This window comes from Heloderma suspectum, chromosome 3 (assembly GCF_057233095.1).
Source record: "Heloderma suspectum isolate Gila_16-S chromosome 3, 16-S_ref, whole genome shotgun sequence".
In the NCBI taxonomy this organism is placed as follows: domain Eukaryota; kingdom Metazoa; phylum Chordata; class Lepidosauria; order Squamata; family Helodermatidae; genus Heloderma; species Heloderma suspectum.
The window spans coordinates 176,704,049-176,726,426 of record NC_139460.1 but is presented as its reverse complement, the minus strand read 5'-3'; the positions used below and the strand labels follow the sequence as shown (position 1 = coordinate 176,726,426).

Here is a 22,378-nt window from a genome sequence, read left to right as displayed (position 1 = left end):
TCTTGCGTCTGCGGAAGCAGGAGGTGAGTCTCTCGCCTCTCGTTTGGGAAGGGGACGTGGCGGCGTCGAGGAGTTTTTTGCGCACCCTAGCCACCCCCCCCCCCCAACTGCCACCCCCGTTGTGCTGGCTGTATTTTAGCGAGGCAGCCTGGGACGAGCAAGAAGGATCCGCTTTGCCCGAGATGAGTTACGAATGGATCCTTCAGAAGTGCGGCTGCTGTCGATGAAATCATCCCAGCGGCATCAGTGACAACAACAAGCCCGTTTATTAATAGTCTATTCGAACTCCAGGGACTGGAGAGATCAGATGTGCGCTCAGATAAACGGAGGAGGGCTGGCGTTTAAGCAGGATTTGGGTTGACTCTGAGAAAGGGCGAGCGCCGAAGTAAGAGGAGCTGCGCTTAAACGCCGCGTGAAAATGAGGAAGTGTCGCGTTCTGGATGGTTGGCGGTTAAGCGATTATCCTACACCCTCTCAAGCACTGCGGCGATCGCCTTTTCCAACGCAGTATCAATGACCACGGCACACCTCGGTTCTGCAGGCCCCAGCCCTAATCCCCCCCCTTTTTTTCTCAGGAAATCAGCGAGAAAGGGGAGAAATACCCTTGTTTTAATAGATCCTCCGAGGATGCCCGCGGAGCATTATTTAAACTTCTAATTATGATTCATGTGTGTGATAATATTAATTTAATAATCAAGGAGCTGTGCAGGAAGCATTAACCTCAATTAAGCTCATTACTAGCTTAACCTGGAAATCCCCTGGGCTTTTAAATCTTCTACGATGAGGAGCTGACAATGTATTGATAGAGGGCAAGATCAGCTCCGTAACCTCCTCCCCTCCCCCACTCCCCCATTCCACTTCTTGGGGGAGAATGAATGCATTTGAGTTTAACTTGATTAACATTTTAAATCATTTTAACCTTTATCAAATTATATATATATATATATATATATATATATAATCTCTGCATTTGACACTTCAGGAAACGGGAGAAACCCAAGCAACACTTAGCTCATTACATTTTGTGTCAAAACAAGTGCTTTGTTGCGTCTGCAGCGATGTCCAGCGAAAAGCACTGATATTCTGGCCAAAGTGGGGGAGGGAGGGCTCAGGAAGACCAAATTAGGTAGCTTTTGGCCCTTACTCTAAAAGTGGGAAGTGGCTGGCAGAAAATATTATTATAAGGATTTGGGGGAGCAATTTAATTCATTCCCGTGCCCGGCCTCACCTCAGCACTGAGCCTAAAGTTGTCTGGGACCCACCTAGGTGTGAAATCAGAGGGGGGGGGGAGAGGGAACGTACGAAAACTTGAGCACGTATTTCAGCCCACACATGCCCTCGCCCTTGGTGTCCTGAGACGCTGCTGCTTTGCAGAAGAGACCTGGTCCTCTCATTTCATCTCACTCCGCAACGGAAATCCCGCGTGAGACAAGGTCAAGATATCCTTTCCGACCCAGCTCCATTTATAGACACCTTAACTACTCTTATAGCCTGAGGGGTGGCCGGGCTAGTTTGCGTATTGCAAAGGGAGGGAGGGTTCTGCCACGTGGCAAACAGACAGAGAAAGCAGAAGCCCAACAGTTTTGATTGCCAAGCAAAATTCCCGTCGCGTTTCCAGTTTAAGAGCCCTTCCATGGGGGAACTAGATCAATAGTAAAGCACGTGAAAGAACAACTTTCTGCTTAGTTTTGCGATTAGGGAAGATGCTGCCTCTGATTCATTTGCCCTGACTCTGAGGAAGAACTCTCAGAATGGAAACGCATCGGGAACTGTGTTTAGCAATAAAACACTCTCCACCCCCGGTTGGGCTTCTGCCTGTTATCTAGCGTGTTGTACTTGGACCAGAGAGACAGATGACTCTACATGGCGCTTTACAAAGTAGAAAAGGATAGGCTCCTGCCTCGAGGGGCTTCCAATCTATAATTCAGCACAGGAGAAACAAGAAAGGGAGGGAGGGGTGAGGTAAACGGGGGAAGAATATGCTGTTATTTCCGTTTCAGATAATTAGAGTAGAATCTGAGAACTTTGTGCCAAAGGCTTCTCTGAACAACTGACGTTCAAAACCCGCTCGCTATAAAAACTCGCTGTTTAGCCTTGGACAAGTCGAAGTCATCCTTCCTAAGCTTAGCCTACGTCAAGAGAGGGTTATGACGGTAAAATAGGACAACCCCGTGTATGCTGCCCCAGTGTAGGATACAAGCGTGGTACATAACTAAAAGTCTTTCCGTTTTACTTCCCGTGCTTTTGCCTGTCGAAATGGGTCTGTTTTGGAGAGCTGGGAGAAACAGGACGAGGAATCGAAGACACCTTGTGGCCTTTCTGGGGCAAAATGACTAACCTGGATTTTTTGTGTGTGGCAGTATTAATATCGGCGCGACTCGGGTCTTAGGAGAGAACGGCGGATGTAGGGAAGAAAATAATAATTATTTATTAGACGCGCCTAATAGTGCAGAACAGGATATAGGGCAATCGGTTTCTTGAATGAAGGCTTGTGGGGGGAGGTCTCTTCTCGTCGGAAATCTTATAGTCACTGAAGGTACAGTGTTTAATTAACTGAAGCCAAAAATAGATGGGGGGGGGGGTCCGGTCACTTCCCAGATGCCCGCATTCCCCCACCCCACCCTGTGTATCCTATTCCCACTATAAGGCCACGTGTAGGCGACGTACAATGAATATACACACAGAGTATGGAACCAGACTTTCTGCGGTGCCTGAGAGTTTCTCCTTCTCCCGCGATGACCTTTCTATGCTCTCAGCACTGATCAATGCGCACGGCTTGGAGGCGGAGGATGGGGGCGAGAATCCCCCATCCTCCCCAATTCTCCCCCCCCCCACCCCATGTAAATCCATCAAAGTGACCTTCCCAATATAACAAGGGCTGCTAAACTGTTTTACCACCACGATAAATGTCCTTAATTACCCTGAGATCTGCCTGCGCTGCTGCAGGGCGATGATGAATGGACAAAAGGAAAAGGTTCATTTGTTGACTGGACTTGAGAAGATCTAATTAAAAATGAAGTTTGGAGCTAAAACTCGGGGCGAGGCCGTGGAGCCGATGGGAGCACCCGGCGCGCTGCGGGGAAGGGTGGCGACGGGAGCAGAAGGGGGCGGCTGGAAGAGCCTCGTGCCCAGGCTTTCGGCAGCCCCGCTCGATCCCGCGCGTTCCCTTATTCCTCCCAGCTCTGCCGTCCCGGCTAGGACGTTCCCCGGGCAGAGGGTGGCGAGGAAAGCGCCGCCTAGACTTCCTGGGGGGCAACGGCAGCGCGAAGGGGGAGCGGGCGGACAAGGGCCCAGGCGCCCGCACAGACCACCCCTCGCCCAGGCGCCTGGCCCCGGCCCCGGAGCGAGCGACGGCGAAGCGCTGACGGGCCCGAGGCAGGGGAGCCGAAGCCGCGCGGGGAGCGCCCGGCTTCCGAGGGTTCCTTGGGACAAACGGCCCCTGCAGCAGCCCGTCCTTGCCCAAGGGCAACTCCGGGGGCGCCTCGAGACGAGAGCCGCTCTCCGGCCTGCCCAGAACGGCGCCACTCCCAAGCGCCGTTCCGGAGGTGCACGCCGCGCGGCGCGCCAAAGAGGCCGGCCGGCCCGCGCGCCCGGGCGGCCCTTCCAGGCGCGGCCCAGCCAGGCGGGGGGGGGGGCGCTGGGCACCCCGGAGCCCAGCAGCGCCTGCAGCCCGTGGAGGGGCGTGAGGCCGCGGAAGGGGGCGCTGAGGAGCAGCTCCGGCGAGCCTCCCCTGCCCAGGCCCCGCCTGCGGCCGCGCTCCACCCCGGGTTGCTTCGGGAACTGCCCTGGCTCCGCGGGAGAGCAGCGGGGCGGGAGGGTGGCCTCGGCCCGCCTTGGGGGAGTCCGTTCCGCGGCCCTCCGCTCGCCCTCCCTGCCTCCGGGAAACCGGAAGCGCGCGGCGGCGGCGGCCTTCTCGCTCCGGCCCCAGCCAGGCCCAGAGAGAGGCTGCGGCGAGGCCCGGTCAGGCGCGGAGATATTATTGCCTGTCACAACTCATCGAGGCCGCCAGAATCAGCGCCAACTTCCCAGAGAACAGATAACTGGAGATGGCAGATGGATGGAGATTGCGCAAATGAGCCTCTAATTGACAATCAATTGTGATTAGGAGCAATAGAAGGCCTTCCTCGGGCGCGCCCGCCGTCATTCCTCCTGCGCCGGGGCGGCGGGAGCTGGAGCCAGAAAGGCCCGGCAGCGGGCGGCTCTGCGCCTCCCCCGCCCGGCGAGGCACCTGCCGGCCTCTCCTCTCCAGCGAAGGGCCGGGGCCGGGGCCGGGGGAGCGCCGCTTGTTTCCGCTCGGCGGCGCCTGGATCTGAGGGTCAATTTGCTCCCTTCGGGCGCTGCCTTTTATTAATCCGGCGGTAATTGCCTGCCTCTCCAGGAGGGCCGCCCGTGCTCGGGAGAGAGCCCAAGCGCCGAGGGGTTGCCATGGCGGGGGGGCCGGGTCTTGCGGCACGAGAGATTCCCTGCGTCCCCCCCCGAAAGGGCCCCCGCCTCCTCCTCCCCCCTCGTTTCCGGAAAGCGGAAAAGAGAGGGGCGGTGAGGGGGGTCTGCGCCAGGGCCGGCCTTGCATCGGCAGCTCCCTCACGCAGCGTCCACTTTCCACCCATAGCCGGCACTTCTCGGGAAGGGCTCCCCATCCAATGAGCTGTGGAAAAGCCCAGGAATCCGCTCCTCGGGGATGGCGCGGCCGGGCGGGTCACTCCCCCGGTAGGATCAGAGATCCTTCATACTATTTCCACCTGGGAGATGCAGTGTCATCTCCGGATAAGGCATCAGCGGCGCCATCCTACACGCGAAAGGATGCGCTGCTGGTTGGAGGCTCCTGATTAAAACCTGACGGCCGGCCCCTAATGCGCAGAGAAGGGGCGAGAGCGAGCAGCGCTGGGCTCCGGCTCTCCCGCCTGCGGGGGCTCCCCTGGGCCCGGCCCGCTGATGGGCTAATCATGTCCGAGCCCTACCAAAATTACAGCTGATTGCTTTACCCATTATTCCTTCCAAGTTGTAATTTCTGCTTTCCAAAGGATCATTGCTCGCGGTAATTGCGAAGGACCTGCCCTTGTATGTGTCACTAGCCTCAAAGACAATTTTTTAAAAAATAAAATAAAATTTTCATTTATTCCGTCTCTGTTCCAGGCCCTTCTTTTGGCAGGTAATTCAGGCTAAGCAGTGAGCTAGATGTCCCAAACAAGAACAGAATTAATGTCATCAAAGAAGCAAATTGGAGAAAATTCTAGATAACAAAGGAAATTAGATTCCTAATTCAAAAGGCCTGTTCTTTTGATCTTTTATTTTAGGTGAAGTAGAAATTCTTAGATGGGGAGATTTTATTCTCGCTCCTTTGTCTCGGGGGTGGTTTATCTATGATTCTTTTCTCACTAATTCCAGAAGAGTGTCGCGAGAAACTGAATTCTGAATTGGTTATTAGAAGGAAGGAAAACAACTCGAACGTGTGTTCCTCTAAATAAGTCATGCCAGAGAAACCACGAGGATCAAGATGAGCGCGTGTTTACTTCTCTCCTCGTGTGAAACGGTCCAAAGCTGCCTCGGTTACCACTGCGGATATTCTTACCGCCAAGGCACTTGCCCGCGAGTAAGTGCCACTTATTTCGCCGGTCGTGAATTGGGAGGGGGCGGTCTTGAAGTCCAGTCATGCAATTGGGTGCAGCTGGGTTTTGCGCACAAATAACGCCTTTGGGGTGGACTAGAGTTGCGCGGAAACGGTGCTCAGCCCCGACAGACAGAGGCACCTAATCGCTGCGTTTCTGTGGATCCCGCAATTATTTCAAAGGGAGCGCCTCCTTCTCCTCCCACCTCTCCAAATAAGGCTATTTAGATGCTTTCCAGATGAGTGGAGGGGCGCCGAAACAGAGCTGACAGCTAAGTATATCTCCGGCAGCCCAACTCCTATCCCTCACTCTTGCCGCCGCGCGCGGGCACCCGCCCCCCTCTCCCTGGCGCGCCCCCGCGCTTCTGGGGTCTCCTCCGGGACAGAGACTGCCGACCGCTATGGGCAAGGGATTAATTTGTAGCCAATTACAACCGAGTGCTAAATATGAATGCATAAATAAGCCACAGTCCTGAAGGAAGGAGGGCGGAATACATGGCTAGGCCCCACCAGAAGGAGGAGGGGTGACGAGGAGCGGCAGAGGGACCCTCGGAGCGGAGCAGCAGCCCCTTGTGACTTGCTTTCTCCGCCAAGTTCCTCGGCATCCAAGGGGCTGTTTCCAGGAGGGAGGAAGGAAGTCATCGAGGGCAGGGGAGGCGACGGGGGCGGGCGGTGGGCTGCTCTGCGAGGAGTCATGAACGTGAGCCGCGACCAGGCTCAGGTGGGTGACGTCTCTATTCCGGCGGCAGCAGCGGCGGTGGCGGCGGCGAGCCCTCCTCCGGAGCGCCTCCGGGGGGAGCCCGGGTCCTGCAGCTGGCGCGGGGACGGCAGCATGGAGAGCCACGCCGAGCAGCGCCTGGCGCCCGGCAGCGAGTTGCTGCCGCCCGTCTATTCGTGCCCCGTGATGGGCAGGGACCGGCCCGGCAGCGACAACGCCAGCGGCGACACGGGCGGGCCCGAGGGGGCGGGCGCCGCCTTGCCCGTGGCGATGCACAGGACCACGTCCTTCTCGGTGCTCGACATCCTCGACCCCAACAAGTTCAACAGCAAGAGCCGGAGGCAGTGCGCCGTGCTCTACAAAGCCGCGGCCGGCGGAGCGGAGTACGCGCTGGTGAGCGACCCGGAGAAGCTCGACGACGGGGCGGGCGCCGAGGCCAAGGCGCTGGCCGAGGAGTGCCCGGCGGGCAGGAGGACCAAGCCCTCGGCCGACCTGCGCAGTAAGTCCCTCTGCGGAGAGCCGGGCGGGGGAGGGCAGCGGCCGCCTGGGCCCCGGGGAGGGCCGTCGAAACCACCCGGCGCCCGCCGTCGGCCCGTCCGATCTCTCCCGCTGTCCGGCCGCCCACCCCCAAGGCCAGAGGCTCGGAACTGCTGCCCCGCTGGGGCAGCCAGGGGGAGCCGGAGGCCGACGCACGGAGAAGCCAGGCTCCTGGAGCGTCTGTGGGGGCGAAGAGGAGGCGGGGGAGAGGGTCGCCTTCTCAGCGCCGCGGCCGGTCTCTTCCCACGGGTCTCCTCCACTCTGTCGCCCAAAGGTTCGTGTGGCGGGGCAACTTGAGTTGGAAACTCGCCCTCCAGGTTCCCTTCGTAGGCAGGAAGAGGGGGAGTGCAAAGAGCCAGCGCCCAGCCTCTCCTTTCCCCCGGCCTCGAGTCCTAGCTCGTTTGGGAGCCCGGCCGCCGGGGGAGGCCCTCGTGGAGCGTCCCTGGCCTGAGGTCAAGCCGAGCTTGCCTTGTTTCCAGGGCTCAGAAGAACAGGACGGGCCCGGCGACCAGACTCCGTCCTCCTCCAGGTTGCGTGTCCAGAGAGAGGTGCCCAAGAGTTGGCGCGTCGAGCCGAGTCTCCTTCTGCATACTAAGCGCTTTCGAAAATCTCTTGGGCTGTTGGATTGGGGGGCGGGGGGGCCCAATTGCAAGAAGCCTGCGGGGCCCTCCGACTGGTCCAACCGGAACCCCTGGGAAATCCACCCTCCAGGTTTAAAATGTGGATCCCCCCCCCCCCGTTAGCCCTTCCCTTGTTAAAGATGTGTTTAGGACTTGGGGATGTCCTTCTTACTCGCCTTTTTACACCCCCTCCCTATTCGCTGCTGCTGCTGCTGCTTGCTCCCAGCGACAGATTCAATTTTCTCTCCCCCCTGTAGCTTTTTTAGGACAAATCAGACTAATTGTGACAAAACGCTGGTTATCTCTGGAAAAACAATTAAATTCCTTCGATTACATTTAAAGTAAAATGTGCTTAGCAGCGTAAAGAGGCTGCATAATAGGGGGAAATCGCCCCAGAGTGGCGTGTCGGACTGAGCCGGTCGATATCCTATTATCGAATTGTGCATATCTCTTTCAAGCACCTTGCAAACTCTCGCCTAACATCTAAATTATAGGGTCAAAATTCGGATAATTACTCGATTAAAACCTATTACACTTATTAGGGCTGCCTATCGACCGGGCAGGGCGTTCGACCCGGGCGCCAGATTGCTTTTGCTTCCCAGGCTGGGCGCGGCTGCCTTCCCGGGTCCGCTTCCCTGCCCGCCTCGAGTCGCCTCGCCAGCCCTCGCGCTCCCCGAGCGGCGCTCTCCGGAAAGCAGCGCGCTCGCCGGCCTGGGCAGAGGGGCGAGCCGGTCGGCCAACTGGGCACTCCTGGCCCGGGGGCCGGGAGCGGCGCCGGCCTGGGCGGTTTCGGAGCCGGACGCTCTTCGCGCCTGCCTCGCCTCGTGGACCGCCCTAGCGGGCCGCCGCCGGCCACCTGGTTGAGCCCCGTACGGCGTCCGCTTCGGCTTCACACGGGCCACGGGCCGCCGCGCATCAGCACAGCCGCCGGGGAAGCCAAGCCAGGCCGGCCCGAAGGGTCCTGCCTCGCTGGGCCAAAGCAGCGGCCGCGCGGAGTCCCGAGGAGAAGCGCGGCGCTGCTCCCTCGCCAGGCCCTCGGCAAGGCGCGGGGCAGCGGGAGGCCTTGCGCGGGGAGCCGGCGCCCCCCGCCGCCCCCTCGGGCTCGGGGCAGGGGCGGCCCGCCAGCTCTGCCTCGCTCCGGAGCGGACGGGCGAGGGAGGGAGGCGAAGGCGCGCGTCCTCTCCCGCCCATCCAAGTCCCCCGCGCGAATTGGCGTGGCAGCCCGGAGCTTTCCCGCGCCGGGCCGGGCCCGGCCCGCCCTCCTGGCGCACTTCTTACGGCGCGGGGAAGGAAGGAGCTTTCCTGAGGCCTCGTCTTGACGCGTTTCCCCCGGGCTCCTAGAAATACTTTGAACCCAGTCCAGGGGGAGCTTCCCCTGCGAAAGAGCCACGGGGAACTATCCGTTTTGTTGAGGCAGGGCAGGGGTATCGCTCGCGGGACATTCAAGGGCCCGCCAAGTACTTTTAAGCGACCGATCTGTAGGCGAGGCGACGTGCATAATGCAGCACTCCAAAACAATGATTTATAAATGCATATACATGTTGTATCAATGGATGCGCTAGTGGTGGTCATTGTTTTGTTTTGCAGTGCAAATACTTTTATCAGTCAGTTAATATATCTAACCGTTTGCCCTGACTTTAATTTACCTTTAACATTTGGAACTACTCTCCCGCAGCCCTACGTATTTCCCTTGGTAGGTCAAGCGCTAGGTTTTGGCAACTAATATTGTCCTACAATTCTCCGTTTCAGGATTAGGTCGCTGTTTCTTTTGTCTGGCAAAGTAACAGGCAATGTTAACACCATTTCAAAATAAATGTCTTTATCTTGATAAATAGCACAATACAAAATAGCACTATTTACCATTTGAGCCAAATTTGAGATCGGTTCTACAATTACATACAATTTGGAGGACCTAAATACCTCACGAAAATCCCGTTCTAACGGTTCTATTTCTTTTATGCCCAGTTGTTGTATCCTGGATTTCACTTTTCTGGATTTCATGTTTCCTCCATAATATACGGGTGCGATCCGTTCCGCACTTTAGTCCCATAGACTTTGGCAACGGCAGCGCTGCGTGTGTCAACTCAACTCAAAGTTAGGGGTGTCCCACAGTTAAGACTTTTAAAAACACACCGACAAACAAACTCCCTCCCCAACCAGCCCTCCCGCAGACGGTGAAGCAGGTTTTGGCCCCTCGGAGGTACTTGCCTTCCAAACTGGCATTTCAGCAGCCCAAGGACGAGTCTTTGGCAACTGCAAAACCGGCGGGCGAGCGAGCCGGGATGAGGCCGGCCCTCGCCCGGTCCCCTGGATGGGCGATTAATATATGAACCCAAAGAAATTAAGCGACCGCTAACTGGGTTGTACATTACACAGCACGGGTTTAATTAAGTTTAAATCTGCTCTGGTAATCGATGCAAGTGCTTGGCCCGGTGAAATACTCCTTCCGTCCCGGGCCGGATAACGGCAACAGAGGCCCTAACGCGGGGAAGAAAGAGTCCCGAAGGGAGCCGGTCCCCGCGTTCGCTCCGGGGCAGCCGCTTCCGCCACGGGACTCTGTCCCAAGTCCTGCTAGGATCCGGCTGGGCCCCGACTTCGCCCGGCTCTCCTTCAACAAGTCGTCTGGCAGGCGTGAAGGGCGGGGGTTCAAGGCGAATGTTGGGTGTTGTGCGGAAAGGGGCTGCCTATTTCCTCCCCCAAAGGGCTGCGGAGGCGCCTCTCACCCGGAGCAAGCCCGGGACTTTGGGGGAGGCCGAGGGGAGCGCGATCCGTTTTCGCCGGCTTCCTTCTCCCTCTCCTTCGAGCTTCTCCAAGGGCAGCGTCCGTCTCTGCGAACGAAATGGTGTTTCGCGCTTTGAAATCGTTTAGCCCGGTTGTTTTTTGGACTTGGAGCTGCTCCGCTGTCGCCTCCTCGAAGGACTCTGCAGGCACGAATCCCAAAGAAAGTGTCACTTCTGAAACTACGGCGCGGCGGCGGGTGTGTGTGTGTGTGTGTGTGTGTGACTTTAGAGTAAGTATGCAGGATGCCAAACAAAAACCACAACGATCCTCGAAAGCCACTGTAGGAGCCCAAAGGTAAGCTGCTTCCACCACCACCCCATCACCCCCACACAGGTACACATCTATGCAGGTCTGCGGGGGAGGGGGCTAAACTTTCTCTGCCCCCCTATTTTTCTTTTTACAAACTATTAATTTTTTTAAAAAGTTTACAGTTTTGTCTTTAAAAGGCCTGCAAACCAGATGAACCGCCCCCCTTACTGTCCCTCCCGCCGAACTTTTAGGCTGGCTACGGCCCTGCATCTACACCAAATAACAAAAAGCCTTTGAAACGCGGGGGAGGGGGTGTCGGTGTTTGTGGAAGGGCACGGAGGTCGGCTGTGCGGATAAGAAAAATAAATCCAGGCGTGTTGGGCCTGAGACAGGCACACCATGTTTTAATTGTTGGAGTTCTTCTCTTGCGCCATCAAAAAGCCCCCCGGCCCCCAAAGGCCGAGCAGAGAAGATCACAACGACCTGCAGGGCGACTTGAGGGAGGCGGATGCTCGCTCGCTCGCTCGCTCCCTCCCTCCAACCCTCCCCAACATCAACCCCTCAATGGCTGCGGCTGATCCGTCAACAAACGGGCCCGGAGGCGAAAAGGAGAGCCGGCACAACCCCTTCAGGTCCAGAGGCCCCCGGCCTCGTGTTTCTCCTCTCCACCGGCCCGCCAGGCCCCACGCGGAAGCCTCCCGGCGGCCACCATCGGGGCAGCCCCCGAGCTCGCGCGGCGGGACAGCCCGAGGCCCTTCCGGCCTTCGCGGGGCGCCAGCCGCCCCCGCCCCCGGCCCCTTGTCCCCCAGCTGCCTGCCGGAGCCGAGCCCACGCCGCCCTCCGGGCCCTGCTGGCGGGCCAGCCCTGGGCTGCCACGGCCAAGGCCCAGCTGCTCCGCAGGGGCCTCCGCCGAGGGGCCCTGGAAACGCTCCTGGCTGGGCCGGGGGAGCTCCGTGGGCGCCCTCGCCGGAGCGGCCGGCCGCGGCGCCCCACGCCAGCTGTGCCTGCGTGCGCGGGGGGGGGGGGCGCAAGCAGAAAAGCCGCCTCGCCCGCGAACCAGCTCCCCGCCGCCCGGGCCGCCCCAGGGCCGGGCGGCCCTTTCTCGGCTGCCGCTTCCGGGAGAAGCGAGGGGTCTGGCCCGGGCCAGGCTGTCCCTGCTGATCCAGCCTGGACCGCGGGGCTGCAGCTGGGAGACGAGCTCCCCGCTGCTTTGGGCCGGGGTGAGGGGCGGGGGCCGGGGTGGAAACCGCCGCCCAGGGCTGGACTCTGGCGAGCCCCGCCCCGTCCCGCCGCCCTCTAGGAGCTCTCGGGCAGTGCAAGCTGGTGGCCCCGATCTCGGCGGGGCTTTGGGTTCTCACTGCGTTTCAGTCAGAACCAGCCAGAACTCCGAGGGAGCTGTCCCAGGTGCCGAACCCTATCCCCAGCACCTCGGATAGCTCCCTTAGCCTTCTTGCTGGTCCTGACTGAAAGCCAGAGCAGATTTTCAGCCCCACTGAAATCGGAGCCAGCGGCGTCCGCTGTTCTGGGGGCTGTTGGGAACGGAGGATTAGGCTGTGTGCTGGGGAAACGTCCGCAAAACAGGGGCGACAGGGACCTGCGCCATCCCGAGTGACTCCGGGGCAGCAGAAGGTCTGGAGGGGCTGCCTTGCGAGACCCCCGTGGGACAGGAGCGGCGGCGGGAGCGCCGTCCGGGGCTTCCCTGCGTGGCGGCTGAGGACCGCCGTGGAGCCCGGAGCCAAGGCCGCTCTGCGCGGCCGCAGGGCCCGGCGGGGTTGTGGCTGCGGCGGGAGATTCCCGGCGGGGGCTGGGGCGAAGGAGCCCCGCCAGGCTAACTTTCTTCCACCTGTTGTACGCGCAGAGGCCGGGGAGCTGTGCCGCAACGAGGAGGCCGACTTGGGCTCGAGCAACCGGGGGAGCCCCTGCGCGGAGAGCGACGCGCCAGACGAGGAGGACGAGGACGGGGACGAGGACGAGGAGCTGTGCAGCGAGGGGAGCAGCAGCAGCGAGGGCGGCGGCGGGCTCGGGGGCGCCGTCGAGGCGGGCGGCGGCCTCCATGCGGACGACGCGGAGACTCAGGCGCCGCCGCCGCCGCCGCCGCCGGGAGGCGCCCCTGGCGTCCAGCCGCCGCAGCCGCAGCCTCCGTCGGCCCCGTCGGGCAAGGCCAAGCGGAAGCGGCCCGGCTCGGACTCCAAGTCAGGCAAGCCCCGGCGGGCGCGGACAGCCTTCACGTACGAGCAGCTGGTGGCGCTGGAGAACAAGTTCAAGGCCACGCGGTACCTGTCGGTGTGCGAGCGCCTCAACCTGGCGCTGTCGCTCAGCCTGACCGAGACGCAGGTCAAGATCTGGTTCCAGAACCGGCGCACCAAGTGGAAGAAGCAGAACCCCGGCGCCGACACCAGCGCCCCGACGGGCGGCGGCGGCGGCCCGGGCGGCGGCCCGGGCGGCCTGTCGGGGGCGCTCAGCCCGCTCAGCCACTCGCCGCCCATGGGCAACCACGGCCTGGCCATGCACGGGCCGCCCGGCGCCTACGCCGGCCACCCCGCCGGTGGGCTGGTGTGTGCCGCCCAGCTGCCTTTCCTGCCCAGCCCCGCCGCCGTCCTCTCGCCCTTCGTGCTGGGCTCACAGACCTACGGGGCGCCCGCCTTCTACGCGCCGCACCTCTGAAGGCGGGCCAGGACTGCCAAGGCGCGAGGAGGGAGGCCCCCGACGGCTCAGCGCTCCGGCCGTCCCAGCGCAGCCCGACAGACGCTGCTGCTGCGCTTCCTTCGGGAGCAGGAGGCTGGGTTGCCGCTGGCGCTAGCGCCGACTGACCCGTTTCTGTGCAACTTGGCCCTGGCTGGAACGCGCCCGAGCGCCGTCTGGAATCAAGACTGGAGGCAAACTCTCCGGGGATGGCCAGATCGACTGGCCTCGGGGTCCAAGGCGGCTGGCTTCCGCGGGGGAAAGACTGGAGCTCCTCGGTCCAGCCTGACTGGAGCTGGGGCCTGCGGGCAGTCCTCCTCTCGCGCCCTCACTGGCCGAGCGACGGCGGCCCTTCTCTGGGACGCTCCGCGCCTGCGGCACAAAATCAGGCGGAGGCGGAGGAAGGGCATCTCTGTAAATAGCCGGCGGCTGTGCAGCGTCGCCTCCTGGCCCCTTCCCAACTCCTCCTTCGTCCCGGGGCCTGTGGCTGTCCGCCTGTCAACGATTTCTCCACCCAGCTGACTCTCAGGGTAAAAAAACAAATAAAACCTGCCCCTTCTCGGCATTGTTGAGAAAACAACGAGCTCTTTACTTTCGCAATTCCACGTTTTTTACACCCTTCAGTGTCGTTTTGTTTTTTGTTTGTTTGTTTTTTTATTTTTGCAAGAGAAGTAACTGTGTGTGGGGAGTTTAAAAAATGAAATCTAAAGGGGAGTGTCTGTCTTCTTATCTGAAACTCGTTTTTAAAAAGAAAGAAAGAAAGAAAGAAAGGCAAACTTTTAAAAACATGAATCACCTATGTATATTTCTGGCTGTTATTTAAAAAAAAACTTTATAATTTGTGTATAAAGTACGAGGCAAACGTTGACCCAAAAGATATAGAAAGCACTTTGCTGAAAATCTAAATCAATAAAGAAACAAGTACACATTGCTTTGGCTGAGTTACTGTTTCTAACCTCTTTAAAAAAGAAAAACAAAGACCAAGACATTGCCAAGATTAGTTCAGTTGACAGGACAGTGTAGGTCACGTTCCAGCTCAAGTTGAGCACTTCTAAGTCCTACTGATTTCAGGTGGAGAGAGTTAAGCACGTGCTCAACCTTTCCACTGAAGTGAAGGGGCATTGAACGTGCTTCACTGTAGATGGATCCTGCCTTTAATGTTTCTAATTGTCCCTGGTGTTTTCTAATAAATCCAAAGCCCACATAAGTGCAGCATTTTCTAGAAAACCGTCCGTATTGCTGGTTCGAAGCGATGCATATTCCGCAGGTGAAGCTGTCTATTAACCGACCGTTCCCGATTTTTTCTTTCTTTTGGTGTATCGGTGGTTTCCAAAGAAAGCGAATCTGATGTGTAGGCTTACATGAGTATAAAAAAACCGATCGAGGGTTATTAATGTGGTGGCCGCTGTTTTTAAAGGATCAAGATTGCCATTATATCTGTACGTAAAATATGTAATCAAATTATAAACCTGTCGTGTTCCCTTCTTAAAAACATAACCTGCATTTCATGAGCCTTTTATTCCCCACTCCGCGTTCTTCTCAGCAGTCCTTGCTAGTTAAAAGCAAAGGAGGAGATGAATATTGTTAACCATTGTGATTTGTTATTGACGTTAGTTACTAAAGCCCTGAACTATTTCCCCGCTTTTTCCTGACCCCGAGTGTCACAAAATAGGGTTCCTTTCGCAGACCTGACGGCCGCCTTTCCGTCCCAGCGGGACTCAGCGTGGTTCCCAGAGGCGGACGCAGGACTCGCGGTCGCAGCAGGTCGCTGCTCGACAGGAGGCCCGTCTGGCCGGCGGGACGTTCTCCTGCACACGCCCTGCTGACAGGAGCTCCTGCGCACCGAGACGGCACGGGAGGAGACACCCCCCGCGCGCGCGCCGGAGCCTCCGGGGGTCCGTGTGGCCCCGTGGCAGCGCAGCCCAGCGCGCAACGGGGGCAGAAAGACGGAGTGCGCGTCGTTCGCCAGGCCGGGGCGCCGAGGGCGCGAGTCGCACTCGGGGCGTGGATCCGCTCCTCCAGCCCCGCGCCCGTCCCCGCCAGGCACCTGTTCCAACGGGAGCGGTCGGCGGAGAGTGCGGCGTTAACTTACTGCCAGCACCGGATTGGGCCCTGGCTGGGTCGGGGCAAGGGATCCACGCTCGCCCCGAAGGCCCAGTGAATTCAGCGGGCTTCCTTCTGCGCAGACACGCACGGGAGGACTCCGTCAGCAATGGAGCGTGCGGGCGACCGGGGCGCGGGCCCGGACCGCGCCCCATCCGCACGGGGCGGGGCGGGGCGGGGCGGGGGAGACGAGCCGGCGCTCCGCCCGGGGGACCGACTTAAATGGCGTCGTTCTAACGCCATCAGCGCCGTCCCCCGGCTTGCTTCCTCCGCCGAGCATTTCTGGCAACCCCCTGACTGCCGCCGCTGACGCTTGAAGAGCGAGGAAGTTATCATTTCTGACAGAGAAATTACATCTTCCTGCCGACGTCGCCGGGCTGGAAATGCAAAGGGGCGCGGAGGAGGAGCAGCAGCAGCCGGGCGGGCTGGGGCGGGCGCGACGGGCCCGCTCGGCCGCCAGGCGGAGCCCGAGGCGGAGCAGAGCGCGCCCGCCCAGCGGCGCAGGCGAGGCTGGCTGGGCTCCGCGCGGAGGCGCGTGCGGCCTTTCGGCCCTGAGGCCCCTGCCAGCGAGTTCAGATAGCGGCGCTCGGAGCGCCGCCCTGCGCATGTCTGCCGAGGAGGCCCCTGAGGTCGGGGGCGGGAAGGGGGCCCGGGCCCGCCCCGCGTGGCCCTTCTCTCTCCCCCGCCGCGCTCGCGCGCTCTCCGGCACAGACACGCGGCCCTCCGGAGCTCTTGTACGCCGCTGCGAGCCCGGACCGAGAACAGAGGCCGAGAACTGCTCTTCGGTCACCGGCAAGAGCAGCAGCAGCAGCCCACCGAGCCCCACAGAGGGAAGGAACGTTGGAGTCGTACCTTCGCCTTGGACTTCTAGCTTTTCACTTGTTCCGTATTTTCCCCCGTTTTCCGTTTGTGAGGAGCGCGAAGGGCGACACCCTATCGGCGATCAAAGGGGCCGTTCTGACGTTACCGTAGCGGCGCGGAGGGAGTCCCTGCAACATCGACTCCTCCAGCACGACGCCGGTAACGTCGGAAGACGTAGGCCAGGGGAAAGGAGGCCACCGGGAGCCTCCACCGGCAAGCCACCATTGCTTCTCCCAGAACTGCAGGGGCTGCTCTGCTGCCAAGGTTCAGGTCAGCTCTGCCGCTAAGGCTCTCGCCTCTCCTTGTCTTCTAAAGAACCAGGCCGTAGCCATTGCCAGGTGGCTAAGTTCCTTTTTTTTTTTTTTTTAATTAAGGGCAAGCAAGCGGGTCTGTGTGCCAGTTTCTAGTTGATAAAATACCTTCCTTTTACATAGGTACATAGGAAGCTGTAGTATGACCTTAGTCAGACAATTGGCCTTTAGTCCACGTAACCAGTATTGTTGACAGTGACTGGCAGAGGTTCTGCAGGGTTTCCTGCCCTACGTGTAGATGCTGGGGATTGAACCTGGAACCTTCTGCATAAAAAACTGGTGCTCTACCACTGAGCTATGGCCCCACCCCCTTTTAGCTGCCTAATGAATCACTACAATGTAAATGAATTTGCATATTACTAAAAACTTGCAGTTTATTAAAACCACAGTTATCTTACAATGTTTCAAAAAAGCCTCAGTTAGGCAAAATAGTTCAAAACGAGGAGGAATTGTTAACACTTCAGAGGACAGACCAATAATTCAAAATGATCATAATGAAATGGAAAGCTGTGCAATGAAGAACAGAACTAAAATTCAGTAAGGACACATGTAAAATATTATGCACATGAAACCTCTTTATACAAACAGAATGATTGGGGAGGGGGAACAGCAAACAATACGTCAGAGAAGGATTATATAATGTCATCAAGTTAAAGTAAACTAACATGATAACGTTACATTGAGTATGAGTGACTGGGCGGTATTGTGGCTGTGATTAAACCTCACTTGGAAGTGTGCTTAGTTCAGAGCTCTACAATCCAAGAATGATGCCATAAGCACAGACAACTTCAATGACTAATTGTACAATCCTATGCGAGTTTAGACAGAAAAAAAGTCCTACAGTTCCGAGCACTCCCCAGTCAGCATAGCTGGGATGGAAGTGCTGGGAATTGTAGGACTTTTTATTCTGTCTAAACACACATAGGATTACACCCTAAATGTGGCACACGCAGTCACAAAGCACGCAGAGAGAGAGAGAGAGAGAGAGGTTGTGTGCTATTTATTTACTTGCTTAGTGGATGATTGATACCCCTGCCAGTGCAACCCTGCCTGTGGGAGGGGGTTTCTGCCTAGGGCACAAAGATGCTGCCCCTCAGGGAGAGATGTGCTGCTCACCACAGCATGCCAGCGATTATCTTTAATTGGAGGCTATGCATGTACAACACACACATCAAGCATCCCCCTCCTTCCCAGGGACCGACATCCAAGTTAAGACTTGCCCCTGGAAGAGGGAGATGGCGGGGGGAAGGCCCTATATCAATCCTTCCCATGTTGATTGTACTCAGAATTAAAACCTCTAATATCTTTTTAAACAGGATTGCATCATAACAACTGTCTCAGCCTGAAGTATCATAGATATTGTAATTTGGAATGGTTTTCTTGGAATGTGCCCTAGAAGATAAAGTTATTAGTTACCATTAGGCATGGCATTTCGTAGCAACCTCTCTCTCAGGAAAGGTATTAAGAAGGCATTTTCTCTTTGGGAGAATCTGAACCCAATAGTCTAATCAAGAACAGCTGTACTGTGCCCAGTGCTGTGAAAGAACCATAGAAACATTTTCCTAATGCATTGAGTCAATTATTCTCCTCAGGTATGATAGGCAGGAGGATGTTCTTGGAATTGTCGTCGATCACAAGCTGAATATGAGCCAACAATGTGATGTGGCTGCAAAAAAGGCAAATGCTATTTTGGGCTGCATTCATAGAAGCATCGCTTCCAAATCCCGGGAAGTACTAGTTCCCCTCTACTCAGCACTGGTTAGGCCTCATCTGGAGTACTGTGTCCAGTTCTGGGCACCACACTTTAAGAAGGATGCAGACAAGCTGGAGAGGGTTCAAAGGAGGGCAACAAAGATGATCAGGGGACTGGAAACAAAGCCCTATGAAGAGAGACTGAAAGAACTGGGCATGTTTAGCCTTGAGAAGAGAAGACTGAGGGGAGATATGATAGCACTCTTCAAGTACTTGAAAGGTTGTCACAGAGAAGAAGGCCAGGATCTCTTCTTGATCATCCCAGAGTGCAGGACACGGAATAATGGGCTCAAGTTACAGGAAGCCACATTCCGACTGAACATCAGGAAAAACTTCCTGAGTGTCAGAGCAATACGGCAATGGAACCAATTACCTGGGGAGGTGGTGGGCTCTCCCACACTGGAGGCCTTCAAGACGAGGCTGGACAGCCATTTGTCAGGGATGCTCTGACTTGGATTCCTGCCTTGAGCAGGGGGTTGGACTCGATGGCCTTGTAGGCCCCTTCCAACCCTACTATTCTATGATTCTATGATTCTATGTTCTTAATGCTACCTAACCAAGTGTCCATTTTGAAACAGAGCTTTCTAAAAGGAAGATCTTTAGAAAGTGCCTTCCTAAAAAGAGTATAATATATCTCCAACATAGACATAAGATATTAGACTTCTTCCTGCAGTGTCTGCAATTTGAAGTGGAGAGATCCACCACCTTGAGGGTGAGGACAGTAGCATTTGCACTTTGGGACAGGTTTGTCCTTTTCTAGGGATTGTATGATACGGAATTTCTGTATTTAGCTTGCTCACCATGGATCAGCAGGTAATGTATTCCATGCCATATTCCAGAACAAAGTGTCTCTATGGAAAATGTATGTTTACAAACTTCCTAGTATTAACACACAGAGTTTTTGAATAGAGGACTCTGAGATCAGGTGTGTCTTTTTCTTTTTTTACTTCAAAATCTTAAGCAGTTTCTGCTTTATTCACATTTGATATAAGAGCACTGAACATACAAAATACAAAGTGGTTGCAAATAAAAAAACATTTAAAAAAACATTCTAAGTTTAGTTCTAAGAGCATGCCTCTTTAAAGATTGAAGTTTCTCACCCAATAATATTTCTGAGCTGGGAGCAAACATGAGTGTAGAGAAATCAGTGAGGATTGGTGCCCTTGTCCTCCTGAGGACAGCTGTTGTGTCCTGTAAGAACCAACATTTCATTCTGGAGACTTTGTGCTCTGGCTCTCATATTATATGATTTCTGATTAACAACTTATCCAAACGGAACTACAGAGCAGGACTCCTTAACAATGTGATACTATTTTTCCAAATACTGTGATTTGGAGTAATATACTGTATACCTTTGTCAGCAATGCTGAGATGCACTTTCCTTAAATTTCTAAACAGAATAACATCTGCTTCTCTTTTGTCGATTTATTGTGTTAGACTATTTTAAATTTGAAGTGTCTTTCAGTTCTATTTACTTCCCACAATATTTTATGTTCACTTATTTGCGTCATAAGTTGAACACATAGGAACAATTATCCAGTAAGCAGTTATCTTTTCCCCAACTTTCTTATCTGAAACAGTTGCTAGCTTTTCCTGAGTTTGGCTGGGAAAGATTCATTTTTCCTATACCAGCCTCCTAAGTCAGTGAAAAGTCACAGCATGTCAGCACAAATGCTTCTATCAGAATGCCTAGTTAGAACCAAACTGATTCATAGAATCATAGGGTTGGAAGGGGCCTACAAGACCATCAAGTCCAACCCCCTGCTCACAGCAGGAAAGCCTGATTCCCAGGCGGTCTCCCATCCAAGTACTAACCAGGGCTGACCCTGCTTAGCTTCTGAGATCAGGTGCATCCAGCCCTTTGATTCAAACTTAATACAAGAATATGTCTTAATATTCCATTTGCTTCTTTATGAAAATCGTAGTTTAGGAGTATTACTGCTTATGAGAAAAATGTGAAGACCAATAAACTGTATTTTGGTTAAATATTTGCAGGGTAGCCTATTATGCAAGTTGGTGCAGGAGTACTGCAAGATTCAAAGACTTCTGGGGCCAGTATTTGTCACTACATGAACAAAGAAACGAGACTCAGATATCTGAAAATGCAGCAACTTTATTGACTGAATATAGATAAAAGGTTCTGCAGCACATTGACTTTGAATAACTCCTATTTAAGCAGCCAACCCAACCGCGTGGGTACCAAGTTCTAAGGGGATGAGGGATTGGGTAGATGTCTTCATCTCAAAATGGGTAAAACCACCCTTGCTCAGAGCCAGGGAGCCACTCTAGCACAGCTCACATGTCAAAGATGTGCTGAAGAGGGCCTGCCAGCATCACCTGCCACCAAAACTAATGGGCTCTAAATGGGAAAGGCAGATAAGCCCCAAGGGGGTCCATCAAAGCTCTAACCCCAACCCAACTTGAATGGCTGTAAGAGGCCAGTCTGGCCAAAGCCCCTTCAACGAACAGTTGATGCCTTCAGACACTCACCAAAGTCCTTAACTCCATGCTCCCTCTTCACCCTGCACTGACATCGCCAGCTGTGGCCTGATTAAAATTTGAGCAACAAATCTTACAAATAGATTTCAGCAAATAAAAGCCCTAATGCAGCGAAGAATTAGAACTGTGCAGAAATGGCCTCTTGAAATTCTCCACCCTGTGGGCTGAGAAATTGCACTGGACAATTTCACTGAATTTCTCCAGGGGGAGGAGACATTCTCCAACAATTCCTCCCAGGTAGGGCTCACCATTGGCAAGGCACAGCTCCTTTTTCGCCGTAAGGGTTTTTTGCTTTTTTGCATTGTCACTGCAAGCGGCAACAGCGCCAACTGTATTGGCAGCCTGGCCCCCATTTTGCATCCTCCACAATACCCCATACACAGCATCGTTGCAGGGCATTGGTGATGGTGGTGCCTTGGGGCATGGGGGTGGGGAGGGAATGTAGCCACCGCAAAAATAATAGTGAAGGAAATTTGGAGAAAATTCTGCAAAGTGGCTTTTTACTTCTATAAGGGTAAGAGAAGGAAAACCTCAAGACTTTTCTGAGAAAAATGTAGTCTGAGAAATTTTGGCTCAGCTCTAGTTGTCATTCTTCAGGGCTCAGCACCTTCCAGATGCTAAATTTCTGAGGGGTGATTGTGGATACATCATGTCTCTAAAGCAGGTGCTGATAACGCTGCTCCTTCCCTGAAAAACCTCATAGCAGGTTTGAGGGGGTGTGGGTAGTGTTGTGTTCAGGGAAGATTTTGTTGCTGTGCCAAAATCTGACCTCCAGTTTCTTGAAAGTTTTCTTCCACCATGAAAGAGGCTTCCATTTTTCTGTTTCATTCTCGGGGCATTTTATAATTTATTTTGAATTTATTTTGGTGGTGTTTTTGACCTTACCTAATCACTGTGAGATGGCTGAGGGTACTGTCTGCGTTTTTCTTTCTATTACACATTTCTCCATTGCTCTGCAGCCTCTCAGGCTGCCTTCACTTCCTGATCTGAAAAAGCCCTATGGGAGGAATTCCCTCATGATGTCTTTCCCTGGGCCAGAAGTTGGGGAAGCCAAGGAGGCTACAGGCTGCCAGAGAGATGGTTGTACAATGAAAGACAGGGCACTCGCACACACTCCTCAGCCATCTCATAAAGAAGGGAAGCACAAGAACCCTGAACCCAACCCATGAGCGTTTCTCCAAATTTCTTCTCCTTTGAATTTCTTTTCCAAAGCAATTTATTATCTATCAAATTGAATGAGAATAGTTGAAAAGTATATGGGAGAAATTTTCAGCACAGCACTATGTAGAATAGGCAACACACACACACCACACACACAAATCTCCAAGGCTAATATGGGTCCAAGGGGATTATATTCCTACTCAGCCCCCAAACATCAATCAGCAACAAGTACGCTGTACAACAAAGGTGGGAGGGTAGGTGCAAAGCCAGGCACTAGAAGGCAGTGGAGGAGGAGTGTTGGGCATATATAGCCCTTGCATGCTCCCTCCTAGGCCAATTAAAAGGAGGCAGCATATGGAAGGACACATCCGCTGCCTTGCCTCCTTTTCAACATTGTCACATGCAAAGTCACTCCACCACCCACCACATTTCAGGGTGGGGAAAGGGAGTGAGGTGACTGTTGCTTTTTTGCAGTTATGCACTGGTCATGTCTTTTAAA

General features: G+C 55.5%; 1 protein-coding gene across 1 annotated transcript; it reads left to right on the top strand.

Moving 5' to 3' along the window:
• Window positions 1-15,678: 15,678 nt before the first annotated feature.
• Window positions 15,679-20,368, top strand: LOC146350450 (uncharacterized). Its single transcript, XM_084845549.1, has 2 exons — window positions 15,679-16,426; window positions 20,215-20,368. Exons 1-2 carry the CDS (start codon window positions 15,679-15,681, stop codon window positions 20,217-20,219), a joined length of 753 nt encoding a protein of 250 aa, XP_084701675.1. The 3' UTR covers window positions 20,220-20,368.
• Window positions 20,369-22,378: the final 2,010 nt, after the last annotated feature.

Excerpts from the sequence above, each read along its gene's own strand:
- LOC146350450 (XM_084845549.1), top strand. The coding sequence starts at position 15,679 with ATGCAAAGGGGCGCGGAGGAGGAGCAGCAGCAGCCGGGCGGGCTGGGG.